Here is a 13,406-nt window from a genome sequence, read left to right as displayed (position 1 = left end):
TCAAGTTGGGCTATTTCCTGCACAAATCCAGGTTTTCTCACATCCCCCCCACCCCCATACACACACAAACTCACTCTCCTGCTGGTAATAGCTCATCCAAACTGACCACTCTCCAAGTTTAAATCCAAGTTAAACCAGAACATCTGGGGGGGGGGTAGGAAAAAACAAGAGGACACAGGCTACCTTGCATAATGACTTAGCCACTCCCAGTCTGTATTTAAGCCTAAATTAATAGTATCCAATTTGCAAATGAATTCCAATTCAGCAGTTTCTCGCTGGAGTCTGGATTTGAAGTTTTTTTGTTTTAAGATAGCAACCTTCATGTCTGTGATTGCGTGACCAGAGAGATTGAAGTGTTCTCCGACTGGTTTATGAATGTTATAATTCTTGACATCTGATTTGTGTCCATTTATTCTTTTACGTAGAGACTGTCCAGTTTGACCAATGTACATGGCAGAGGGGCATTGCTGGCACATGATGGCATATATCACATTGGTGGATGTGCAGGTGAACGAGCCTCTGATAGTGTGGCTGATGTTATTAGGCCCTGTGATGGTGTCCCCTGAATAGATATGTGGGCACAGTTGGCAACGGGCTTTGTTGCAAGGATAAGTTCCTGGGTTAGTGGTTCTGTTGTGTGCAATTACAGACATGAAGGCTTAAATACAGACTGGGAGTGGCTAAGTCATTATGCAAGGTAGCCTATTTCCCCTTGTTTTTTCCTCCTCCCCCCCCCCGACGTTCTGGTTAAACTTGGATTTATGCTGGAAATAGCCCACCTTGATTATCATACACATTGTAAGGAGAGTGGTCAGTTTGGATAAGCTATTACCAGCAGGAGAGTGAGTTTGTGTGTGTGGTTTTTGGAAAAAGGGGGGTGTGTGAGAAAACCTGGATTTGTGCTGGAAATGGCCTACCTTGATTATCATACACATTGTAAAGAGAAAAGGAGTACTTGTGGCACCTTAGAGACTAACCAATTTATTTGAGCATGAGCTTTCGTGAGCTACAGCTCACTTCATCGGATGCATACCGTGGCCACGGTATGCATCCGATGAAGTGAGCTGTAGCTCACGAAAGCTCATGCTCAAATAAATTGGTTAGTCTCTAAGGTGCCACAAGTACTCCTTTTCTTTTTGCGAATACAGACTAACACAGCTGTTACTCTGAAATTGTAAAGAGAGTGGTCACTTTGGATGGGCTATTACCAGCAGGAGAGTGAGTTTGGGGGGGGGGGAAGGGTGAGAAAACCTGGATTTGTGCTGGAAATGGCCCAACTTGATTATCATACACATTGTAAGGAGAGTGATCACTTTAGATAAGCTATTACCAGCAGGAGAGTGGGGTGGGAGGAGGTATAGTTTCATGGTCTCTGTGTATATAATGTCTTCTGCAGTTTCCACAGTATGCATCCGATGAAGTGAGCTGTAGCTCATGAAAGCTTATGCTCAAATAAATTGGTTAGTCTCTAAGGTGCCACAAGTACTCCTTTTCTTTTTGCGAATACAGACTAACACGGCTGTTACTCTGAAACCTTTCTCCATAGAGTTTGATCCTGGAAAATTGCCCTCAACTTCCACTGGTTCAATGTGAGTTGAGGGTGCTCAGTACTTCGTAGGATCATCCCCCGATCCCCTAAATCAATCATAAAGATATGCACCAATTACACACTTAGATTCACAGACTATACCCCATGATCACCGATATCTGCCATATACTTCACAAAATTTATTTGTTAAACTCTATTCCTCCACAAACACCAATTCCAAAACAAATTAGCCTGTTAAAAAAAATACAGACTGCTAGCACTAGCAAATTAAATGGAAAATTATAGGTTTTGATTGTTACGTGTGTCTCAGCCTGACCATTAAAAAGAGAGATGAAATTTGACTAATCTGTTCTCACTCTCTTCCTCCTGTCAATAATACTTAAGGTTAAGATTTTGTCACGGGTATTTTTAATAAAGGCCATGGACAGATCATGGGCAATAAAAAAAAATTCACGAAAGCCTGCAACCTGTCCGTGACTTTTATTAAAAACACCCTGTGGGGTGGGGAGCTAACTGCTGGAGACCCACCAGGGGCTGACTGCTCCAACCCTGCAGCATTGACCAAGCCCGGCCACTGCTCCACCCTAGCCGCTGCTCTTGCAGCAACAGCTGACTGCTGTCAGCCAGCCGCTGCTCCTGCTCTGGCCCTGGGAGCTGATCCAGCAGCCCTGGGAGCTGATTCAGCCCCAGGGTCTGCTCCTGTGGTGGCAGCTGCTGCTTCTTCCCAGCCCTGGGGGCTGACCTGGCCCTGGCTACTGCTTCTGAGGCAGTGGCTACGGCTCCAGCCCTGGGCCCCCAACCGGCAGCTGCTCTTGTGACAGCAGCTATTGCATCTGCTCCGGTGGAGACTGACCCGACCCTGTCCACTGCTCTGGCAGCAACTACTCCAGCAGTAGGGGCAGATCGCCAGCCACTGCTCAGGCCACAACTCCAGCCCTGCTACTCCTCTTGGGTGGGGGGGGGCGACAGCTGTTCCAGCTCCGCTGTGGTAGGCTGAAGCCAAAGAAGTCACGGTATCTGTGACCTCTGTGACAAAATCAGATCCTTAATACTCCTTTAAATGCTCTAGCTTGAGGCTGAAGTTATGAGTTGCACTGTTACAGGGTGCAGGAAGACCAGTTGCTCAGTGTTATATCAGCAGAGTCTATTATTAGTAACTCTTAATTCTAAGCTTTGTCTGGACTGGTGGTTAAGACACACGACTGGAATTCAAGAGTAATAAAGTATCTATTTAACCTGGTCAGGAATTTCATAACAATAAACAAACCCTTTGGATAATACACAGATAAATATACAACACCAAAGTGCCTTATCAACACTAATTAATTAATAGTTCCGTAATTCACCTAAGGGTTGAGGCTTCCTACACCAACTGTACAGTTAGGAGAATTGAGGCCAGAGAGGATAAGTGAGCAGCAAAAAGGTCACAGAACAGAGCTGGGAATACAACCTCTATTTCCCTAACCCGGAGCCCTGTGCCCTAGCTGCTGGATTTCCTCATTCTATCAGTTGTGAGGCAGTAGACCTTGAGGATGATCAAAATCTTCTGTACTATTTACATAGAATTATAAAGATTATAAAAGTATAATTGATAAGTAATCAGCAAGGCCCATTCTGATTTTGCAGCCACAACACTGGCACGGAATACAGCATATCCAAGCAGGAGCCCAGGGCAGCCTGCAGTCAGGCCCTCTGCTCACTCAGTTGAGACTCTAACAGAGTGAATGGAAGGAACACGTTATAGCATAGCCCCTCCAATCGGTGCATGAGTACACAGACTCGGCGGGGGGAGAGGTTTGTTGCTGGAGTGACTTTATAAAACCAATACCTGTGTATGGAGTTCTATTCCGGAACTGAAAATAATTGATGTATTAAAGCAGATTGTACTTTAATTATAAATATTCTACTCAGCACCGTGAAACTGCAGCATACTGTACTTAAAAGCAGTGCTGGACTCCGAGAAGTGAATATACAAATAAAAATAGCACCTTTTTCTTGGTTCTGCTTATTCAGAGTCCTATTCACTTTTTAAAATGACAATAATATGTTTTACTCCTATTAGTACGGACTCCAGACCCCTAAGGAAAAAGTAACTAAACTTTATGTGGCTTATCATTGTTATTTACGAAGTTCCAACAGCAGGGCCAAATAGTGCTTCAAAGGTCAACCCCACAATGTTACTTAGCAGAGTAGAAGTAAATATGGTATGGTAAAGACAATAATAGGTCATTGCAGGAAGGAGCACAGAAGTGTTAAAAATTTCCTATTAAAGAGACTATTTCTTTTGTAAATGTTTTTCTCTCCCTGTTGCTGTGTGAAAAACCCACATACACCCACTTCCTTTGTGTGGGCTGGCCCCATCGTGAACTTACCATATCTATTTAGGAAGCAATCATTTGAAACAGTTTTCAGAGTAGCAGCCGTGTTCGTCTGCGTTCGCAAAAAGAACAGGAGGACTTGTGGCACCTTAGAGACTAACAAATTTATTTGAGCATAAACTTTTGTGAACTACAGCTCACTTCATCGGCGATGAAGAGTGAGTTTGTGTGTGTGGTTTTTGGAAGGGGGGGGGTGAGAAAACCTGGATTTGTGCTGGAAATGGCCCAACTTGATTATCATACACATTGTAAGGAGAAAAAAGAAAAGGAGTACTTGTGGCACCTTAGAGACTAACCAATTTATTTGAGCATAAGCTTTCGTGAGCTACAGCTCACTTCATCGGATGCATACCGTGGAAACTGCAGCAGACTTTATATATACACAGAAAATATGAAACAATACCTCCTCCCACCCCACTGTCCTGCTGGTAATAGCTTATCTAAAGTGATCATCAGGTGGGCCATTTTCAACACAAATCCAGGTTTTCTCACCCTCCACCCCCCCACACAAATTCACTCTCCTGCTGGTGATAGCCCATCCAAAGTGACAACTCTTTACACAATGTGCATGACAATCAAGTTGGGCTATTTCCTGCACAAATCCAGGTTCTCTCACATCCCCCCCACCCCCATACACACACAAACTCATAGAATCATAGAATATCAGGGTTGGAAGGGACCCCAGAAGGTCATCTAGTCCAACCCCCTGCTCCAAGCAGGACCAATTCCCAGTTAAATCATCCCAGCCAGGGCTTTGTCAAGCCTGACCTTAAAAACCTCTAAGGAAGGAGATTCTACCACCTCCCTAGGTAACGCATTCCAGTGTTTCACCACCCTCTTAGTGAAAAAGTTTTTCCTAATATCCAATCTAAACCTCCCCCACTGCAACTTGAGACCATTACTCCTCGTTCTGTCATCTGCTACCATTGAGAACAGTCTAGAGCCATCCTCTTTGGAACCCCCTTTCAGGTAGTTGAAAGCAGCTATCAAATCCCCCCTCATTCTTCTCTTCTGCAGGCTAAACAATCCCAGATCCCTCAGCCTCTCCTCATAACTCATGTGTTCCAGTCCCCTAATCATTTTTGTTGCCCTTTGCTGGACTCTCTCCAATTTATCCACATCCTTCTTGAAGTGTGGGGCCCAAAACTGGACACAGTACTCCAGATGAGGCCTCACCAATGTCGAATAGAGGGGAACGATCACGTCCCTCGATCTGCTCGCTATGCCCCTACTTATACATCCCAAAATGCCATTGGCCTTCTTGGCAACAAGGGCACACTGCTGACTCATATCCAGCTTCTTGTCCACTGTCACCCCTAGGTCCTTTTCCGCAGAACTGCTGCCTAGCCATTCGGTCCCTAGTCTGTAGCTGTGCATTGGGTTCTTCCGTCCTAAGTGCAGGACCCTGCACTTATCCTTATTGAACCTCATCAGATTTCTTTTGGCCCAATCCTCCAATTTGTCTAGGTCTTTCTGTATCCTATCCCTCCCCTCCAGCGTATCTACCACTCCTCCCAGTTTAGTATCATCCGCAAATTTGCTGAGAGTGCAATCCACACCATCCTCCAGATCATTTATGAAGATATTGAACAAAACTGGCCCCAGGACCGACCCTTGGAGTACTCCACTTGATACCGGCTGCCAACTAGATATGGAGCCATTGATCACTACCCGTTGAGCCCGACAATCTAGCCAGCTTTCTACCCACCTTGTAGTGCATTCATCCAGCCCATACTTCCTTAACTTGCTGACAAGAATACTGTGGGAGACCGTGTCAAAAGCTTTGCTAAAGTCAAGAAACAATACATCCACTGCTTTCCCTTCATCCACAGAACCAGTAATCTCATCATAAAAGGCGATTAGATTAGTCAGGCATGACCTTCCCTTGGTGAATCCATGCTGGCTGTTCCTGATCACTTTCCTCTCATGCAAGTGCTTCAGGATTGATTCTTTGAGGACCTGCTCCATGATTTTTCCAGGGACTGAAGTGAGGCTGACTGGCCTGTAGTTCCCAGGATCCTCCTTCTTCCCTTTTTTAAAGATTGGCACTACATTAGCCTTTTTCCAGTCATCCGGGACTTCCCCGGTTCGCCACGAGTTTTCAAAGATAATGGCCAATGGCTCTGCAATCACAGCCGCCAATTCCTTCAGCACTCTCGGATGCAACTCGTCCGGCCCCATGGACTTGTGCACGTCCAGCTTTTCTAAATAGTCCCTAACCACCTCTATCTCCACAGAGGGCTGGCCATCTCTTCCCCATTTTGTGATGCCCAGCGCAGCAGTCTGGGAGCTGACCTTGTTCGTGAAAACAGAGGCAAAAAAAGCATTGAGTACATTAGCTTTTTCCACATCCTCTGTCACTAAGTTGCCTCCCTCATTCAGTAAGGGGCCCACACATTCCTTGGCTTTCTTCTTGTTGCCAACATACCTGAAGAAACCCTTCTTGTTACTCTTGACATCTCTGGCTAGCTGCAGCTCCAGGTGCGATTTGGCCCTCCTGATAACATTCCTACATGCCCGAGCAATATTTTTATACTCTTCCCTGGTCATATGTCCAACCTTCCACTTCTTGTAAGCTTCTTTTTTATGTTTAAGATCCGCTAGGATTTCACCATTAAGCCAAGCTGGTCGCCTGCCATATTTACTATTCTTTCGACTCATTGGGATGGTTTGTCCCTGTAACCTCAACAGGGATTCCTTGAAATACAGCCAGCTCTCCTGGACTCCTTTCCCCTTCAACTCACTCTCCTGCTGGTAATAGCTCATCCAAACTGACCACTCTCCAAGTTTAAATCCAAGTTAAACCAGAACATCTGGGGGTGGGGTAGGAAAAAACAAGAGGACACAGGCTACCTTGCATAATGACTTAGCCACTCCCAGTCTGTATTTAAGCCTAAATTAATAGTATCCAATTTGCAAATGAATTCCAATTCAGCAGTTTCTCGTGGAGTCTGGATCTGAAGTTTTTTTGTTTTAAGATAGCGACCTTCATGTCTGTAATTGCATGACCAGAGAGATTGAAGTGTTCTCCGACTAGTTAATGAATGTTATAATTTTTGACATCTGATTTGTGTCCATTTATTCTTTTACATAGAGACTGTCCAGTTTGCCCAATGTACATGGCAGAGGGGCATTGCAGGCACATGATGGCATATATCACATTGGTGGATGTGCAGGTGAATGAGCCTCTGATAGTGTGGCTGATGTTATTAGGCCCTGTGATGGTGTCCCCACATTGTAAGGAGAGATTGTAAGGACCCACATGGTGTCCCCACATTGTAAGGAGAGTGATCACTTTAGATAAGCTATTACCAGCAGGAGAGTGGGGTGGGAGGAGGTATTGTTTCATGGTCTCTGTGTGTATATAATGTCTTCTGCAGTTTCCACAGTATGCATCCGATGAAGTGAGCTGTAGCTCACGAAAGCTTATGCTCAAATAAATTGGTTAGTCTCTACGGTGCCACAAGTACTCCTTTTCTTTCTATGGAGAAAGCTAGCTTTCTTTCTTTCTTACTCACTTTTTATTTTATCTCTCCACTACTCTTCCTGTTGCCATGGAAACATGCAGTAACAGTTAAATTGTACTGCTAATGTGCCTTTTCCTGTAGTAGAATGGTAATAGCTGATATTTGATCTAGCCCAAGTGCTGACTCAGGGACACAGTTGTACATATACTCTCCTCTACCCCTTTACTCTTTTTAACGGATAATGCATCAGTCTCATTCACCTTGTGCTTCTTAAAAGTGATATCCAGTCACAGTTAATTACTTCAATTTCCTTTTTTGATGCCATTGAAGTGTTGGAATTAGATGATGATATGAAACTGGCTTTAAAAACTGTGCTGAATTTGGAACAAAATGGCACAGAGCAATGAGAAGCTATGAGACTTATCTTTCTAAGAACAAGTTGTAGAAATCCATATGCTAGTCTGAGAGAACTACCCCATATTTTTCCCTTTGGAAAAATGTAAATAGAAAATTTCTCCAGCACATTCAATTATATAAATCTAACAATTCATTCCAACTAATTTTTAAAAGTGTCACAATTTGCTTTGTAGTGCTCCATCAAGCTGAATGGAAACTTGTTTTTTTTAAAAAAAAACCCATAATAGAAGCTCAAATTAAACATATACCTCAAATTTAAAAAAATTGTAAGAGGATCAAAAAAATACCACCATGGCTAAACAACAGCATTAAAAGAGGTGATTAGAGGCAAAAAGGCATCCTTTAAAAATTGGAAGTCAACTCCTACTGAGGAAAGTAGAAAGAAGCATAAATTTTGGCAAGTCAAAGTATAATTAGGCAGGCCAAAAAAGAATTTGAAGAGCAACTAGCAAAAGACTCAAAAACTAACAGCAAAAATATTAAGTATATCAGAAGCAGGAAGCCTGCCAAACAATCAATGGGGCCACTGAACGATCGAGGTGCTGAAGGAGCACTCGAGGAAAAGAAGGCCATTGTGGAGAAGCAAAATGAATTCTTTACATTGCTCTTCACTGCAGAGGCTTTGAGGGGGATTCCCAGAGCTGAGCTGTTCTTTTTAGGAACTGTCTCATATTGAGGGCAATAAAAGAGGTTTTGGAACAAATTGAAAAATTAAACAGTCATAAGTCACCAGGACCAGATATACAGAACTACTAACTGTGGTATGTAACCTATCACTTAAATCAGCCTCTTTACCAGATTACTGGAGGATAGCTAATATGACGCTAATTTTTTTGAAGGCTCCAGAAGCGATCCTGTCAATTACAGGCTGGTAAGCCTAACTTCAGTACCAGGCAAACTGGTTCAAACTATAGCAAAGAACAGAATTGTCAGGTGCATAGATAAACAGTTTGTTGGGGAAAAGTCAACACAGCTCTTGTAAAGGGAAATCATGACTCACTAATCTATTACAGTTCTCTGAGGGGGGCAACAAACATATGGACAAGGGTGATCCAGTGTATATAGTGTACTTGGACTTTCCAAAGGCCATGGACAAGGTCCTTCACCAAAGGCTCTAAGCAAACTAAGCAGTCTTGGGGTAAGAGGGAAGGTCCTCTCATGGATCAGTAACTGGTTAAAAGGCAGGAAACAAAGGGTAGAAATGAATGGTCAGTTTTCATAATGGAGAGAGGTAAATAGTAGTGTCCCCCAGGGATCTGTATTGGGACCAGTTCTGTTAATCATATTTGTAAATGATCTGGAAAAATGGGTAAACAGTGAGGTGGCAAAGTTTCCAGACCATATAAAATTACTCAAGATCGTTGAGTCCAAAACAGACTGAAGAATTACAAAGGGATCTCACAAAACTGTGTGATTGGGCATATAAAATGGAATGTTGATAAATGCAAAGTAATGCATATTGGAAAACATAATCGCAATTATACATACAAAATGATGTTTTGTAAATTAGCTGTTACCACTTAAGAAAGAGATCTTGGAGTCATTGTGGATAGTTCTCTGAAAACATCTGCTCAATGTGCAGTAGCAGTCAAAAAAGCTAACCGTGTTAGGAACTATGAGGAAAGAGATAGCTAATAGGATGGTAAACAACATAATGCCACTATATAAATCCATGGTACGTCCACACTTTGAATACTGTATGCAGTTCTGGTTAAAGCTATATTAAAAATGGAAAAGATACAGAGAAGGGCAACAAAAATGATTAAGGGTATGAAACAGCTTCCATATGAGGAGAGATTTAAAAGACTGGGACTTTTCAGCTTGGAAAAGAGACAACTGATGGGGGATGTCATGGAGGTCTATAGAATCATGACTAATGTGTAGAAAATGAATAAGGAAGCGTTATTTACACCTTCACATGACACAAGAACTGTGGGTCACCCAATGAAATTAATAGGCAACCCGTTTAAAGCTAACAAAAGGAAGTAACTGGTTCTTCACACAATGCACAGTCAACCTGTGGAACTTGTTGCCAGGGGATGTTGTGAAGGCCAAAACCATAACTGGGTTCAAAAACGAATTGTATAAATTCACGAAGGATAGTTCCATCAATGGCTATTAGCTAAGACTGTCACAGGTGCAACCCCATGCTCTGGGTATCCCTAAGTTCCTGACTGCTAGATGCTGGGACTGGACAATAGGGTATGGATCACTTGATAATTGCTCTGTTCTGTTCACTTCCCTTTGAAGCATCTGGCATTGGCCACTGTCGGAAGACAGGATACTGGGCAAGAGGGACCATTGGTCTGACCCAGTATGGCCGTTCTTATGTTCTAATTTCCATGCTGGGAACCCCAAATGCCAGAAACCCATAGTGATGCTGAGAGTCAGGTAATGTGTAGCGTACCTAGATGTGTTCACAGTCAGCTGCATATAATTTTATTTTGTGTTTGTTTTATTCTATTTTTCAGAGAAGATCCGACAAAGATATGCAGATCTGCCAGGGGAGTTGCACATTATTGAGCTTGAGAAAGATACGAATGGGCTTGGACTCAGCCTTGCTGGCAACAAGGACAGGTCTCGTATGAGCATTTTCATAGTTGGCATCAATCCAGATGGACCTGCAGGAAGAGATGGAAGAATGCACATTGGTGATGAACTTTTAGAGGTAAATGATTCCTTTGGCTATATGATAGGGTTGGTGTCGAGAGGGAAGAAAGCCTGTGAACCTAGTAATGAAATACAAAATAAAGATTTGGTGCCAGTTCATGGAACTGTGGTGACTTATGTCAGCTGAGGAACAAAGAAACAGAAGAAGGTATTAAGATGAATGGAAAATGGGTAACATTCACTATGCAGATGAGACAATGCTGTTGGCTGATTCAGAAGGTCTGATGAAGTTAGTGGAGGTTATATGTGAATATGACCAAGAATATGGGTTAGAGTTGAATGTGGACAAGATAAAAACTATGGTGGTATCCAATGATCCTGTGATATTCCAGTGAACAACATAGTCATACAGCAAGTGAGAAATTATTGCTACTTAGGAAGTATTACAGAAGATGGAAAATCAAATATTGAGGTCAGCACCAGAATAGCAAGAGTGAATTCTTGAATAAACATCTAATGAGGCCTGGTCTACACTGGTGGGGGGATCGTTCTAAGATACGCAACTTCAGCTATGAGAATAGTGTAGCTGAAGTCAACGTATCTTAGATTGACTTAGAATCACTTACTTCATGTCCTCGCAGTGCGGGATCAACGGCTGCCACTCCCCCATCAACTCCGCTTCCGCCTCTCGCCGTGGTGGAGTTCTGGAGTCGACGGCAGAGCGATCGGGGATCGATTTATCCATCTACACTAGACGCGATAAATCGATCCCCGATAGATCGATCACTACCTGCCGATCCGGAGGGTAGAGTAGACATGACCTGAGAAAGGGACGTAACTTCTGACTGTTTAAAAACTTATATATGGTCTGTGTTAAATTATGGCTGTGAAACATGGACTTTCAAACAATAATAAAGAAACTACAATCCTTCAAATTATGGTGGTGTAGAAGAATTCTACAAATATCATGGATAGACCAGTAACCAATGAAAAAGTATTGGAGATGACTGGAACTCAACGAAAGTTAGAGATCTTATGAAAAGAAAGTTTTGATTTTCGGGCATATTTTAGGAGGTTCAGCGGATGATGCGTGTTTATTGACACTGGCCGAGAAAGTTGATGGCAGGAGAATTTGAGGCAGAAAAGGTATGTCTTGGATGGATGATATGATATCCTGGGTGTGTCAAAAGAGCTATTAATCCACAAAGGGATTAGCAGAGGACCATACAGAATGGGGTACCATGTCTACAAACCTCCAGTGATGCAGGTGTCACATAAGAGGAATAGGATGATTGATAAAAGTGTTTTCAGTGAAGAACAAAAATCACATATCTACTTGCTTATGAAAACTGATGTCAATGCAGTCTGTGCTTTCAGAATATTCACAAACTATGGTTACGGAGGGACTACTGAAAAGCAGGTGAGAGAATAGCACAGCTATCCTTGTATTGCATATATTGTTTCATGGAAAAAATCAGTTTACATATAAAATAAGATGAGTCTTGCCTTTTGTAGTTGTCAGGGTTTCCTTCCTTTCCAACTGATAAGAAAATACAATTTCATATTGTGATCCATTTTACTCAGTTGTTAGAATTTAAAACATTCTTTCTTTTTCCTTTCTTTCTTTCTCTTTCTTGTTGTCTGGTGCAAACTAACCCACAGACCAAGTTATTCTATCAGCAAATAAAGCATTTCATCATCTTTTCGCCTCCACCCCTTTTCATCTTCCTGTTTGAAACACATTTTAAACCTTTTGACCTGATATTTGACTACTGCAGAGTGGCACTTAGTACTGAGGGTCTTTTGCTATTCCTGCAGTGGTTCCCACATCATAACTGCTTTACAGGTTTGAAAAAATCATTCATCCCTGTGGATGTTTCTCTTCTGAAGAAGCTTTCACTGAAGAGTAGGTGTGTACTGACCTACTGGACTCAGTGGGAAGCGATGTTGGGTCTTTCAGCAATTCTGTCTCTGTGTTGTATGAGTACCGAATATTTTCTCTCATTTCTTAACCTGAAAAGGAGAAGTCTGACTGTCTGGAGATGCCTTGGGAACACTTAGAATTATCTAAAGATTTGTCAGTGTCTAATTATAGGTTTTCAATGCCCATGAAGTGTAAAAGGCTTGTTTTGAAATAAAGTATCACTGTATGAAATTTATCTCTGTTAGGGTGATAAATTGTGTTTAAAGACTCTGTCTCTTGCTGAAATAATGACAGGCAAATTGCCCTTTCCTGCAAATTCCTGTTGGTCCATGCTTCAGTGACTATAGAATCATAGGGTTAGAAGGGACCGCAAGGGTCATCTAATCTAACCCCTTGTCAAGATGCAGGATTTGTTGTGTTATAACTTTCCAGGGACCGCTACATTTTACAGAAATGTTAAAAGGCCATTTGTCATCCTTTCTCACTCTTGAGCCCTAAAGAAAAGCTAATACTTTAGGCTTTGCTCGCTAAAGTCTAGTAACTACCCACGCCTGTATTCTTTACTGACTCTCAACTCAGGCAGAACTGTCATTGATATCAGTGGGTTTGTGGTTCAGACAAAGAACTGGGGGAAAGATGGTTTCTATTAGTGGGTCTGGCACAGACTTCCTGGGTGGTCTTTTTCATCTCCATCAACTTCTTGGTGCCTCAGTTTCTCCATCTATAAAAGGTGGGTAATAATACTTCCCTACCACACAAGAGTGTTACAAAGCTAAAATGATTAGTGCTTGTGAAATGCTTTGACCTCCTCAGATGAAGCAGGGGAAACTAGAATGAGCATTAAAACTTAAGTCTGAGAGATGGAAATGCATGATGAGATTGCAAGTTATTGTTTGTTTATTATGGGAGTTTGTACTTTGGCAGGAATGTAGATTCTGAAATGTACAAAGAATTAAAGATGAGTTGAAGTAGACTGATAAATCTCTGGTGTGTACCAGCCCAAACAAAATGGACCCACAAATAGAGTAGGTGTTTTGCTGCCCAGAGATCACTGGTCAGGG

The 13,406-nt window shown here is 42.4% G+C and overlaps 1 protein-coding gene across 10 annotated transcripts in view; it reads left to right on the top strand.

Moving 5' to 3' along the window:
• The window catches only part of PATJ (PATJ crumbs cell polarity complex component), a 219,600-nt gene that overhangs the window by 129,509 nt on the left and 76,685 nt on the right, over positions 1 to 13,406 (top strand). For all 10 annotated transcript variants that reach the window (XM_073357497.1, XM_073357502.2, XM_073357507.2 and 7 more), the window contains one exon: positions 10,283 to 10,479. In XM_073357497.1, coding sequence (XP_073213598.1) covers positions 10,283 to 10,479 — 197 coding nt within the window. The remainder of the gene's footprint in view (positions 1 to 10,282; positions 10,480 to 13,406) is intronic.

The sequence above is a fragment of the Lepidochelys kempii genome, chromosome 8, assembly GCF_965140285.1.
Source record: "Lepidochelys kempii isolate rLepKem1 chromosome 8, rLepKem1.hap1, whole genome shotgun sequence".
NCBI lineage: Eukaryota > Metazoa > Chordata > Testudines > Cheloniidae > Lepidochelys > Lepidochelys kempii.
This window is presented reverse-complemented; position numbering and strand designations above follow the sequence as displayed.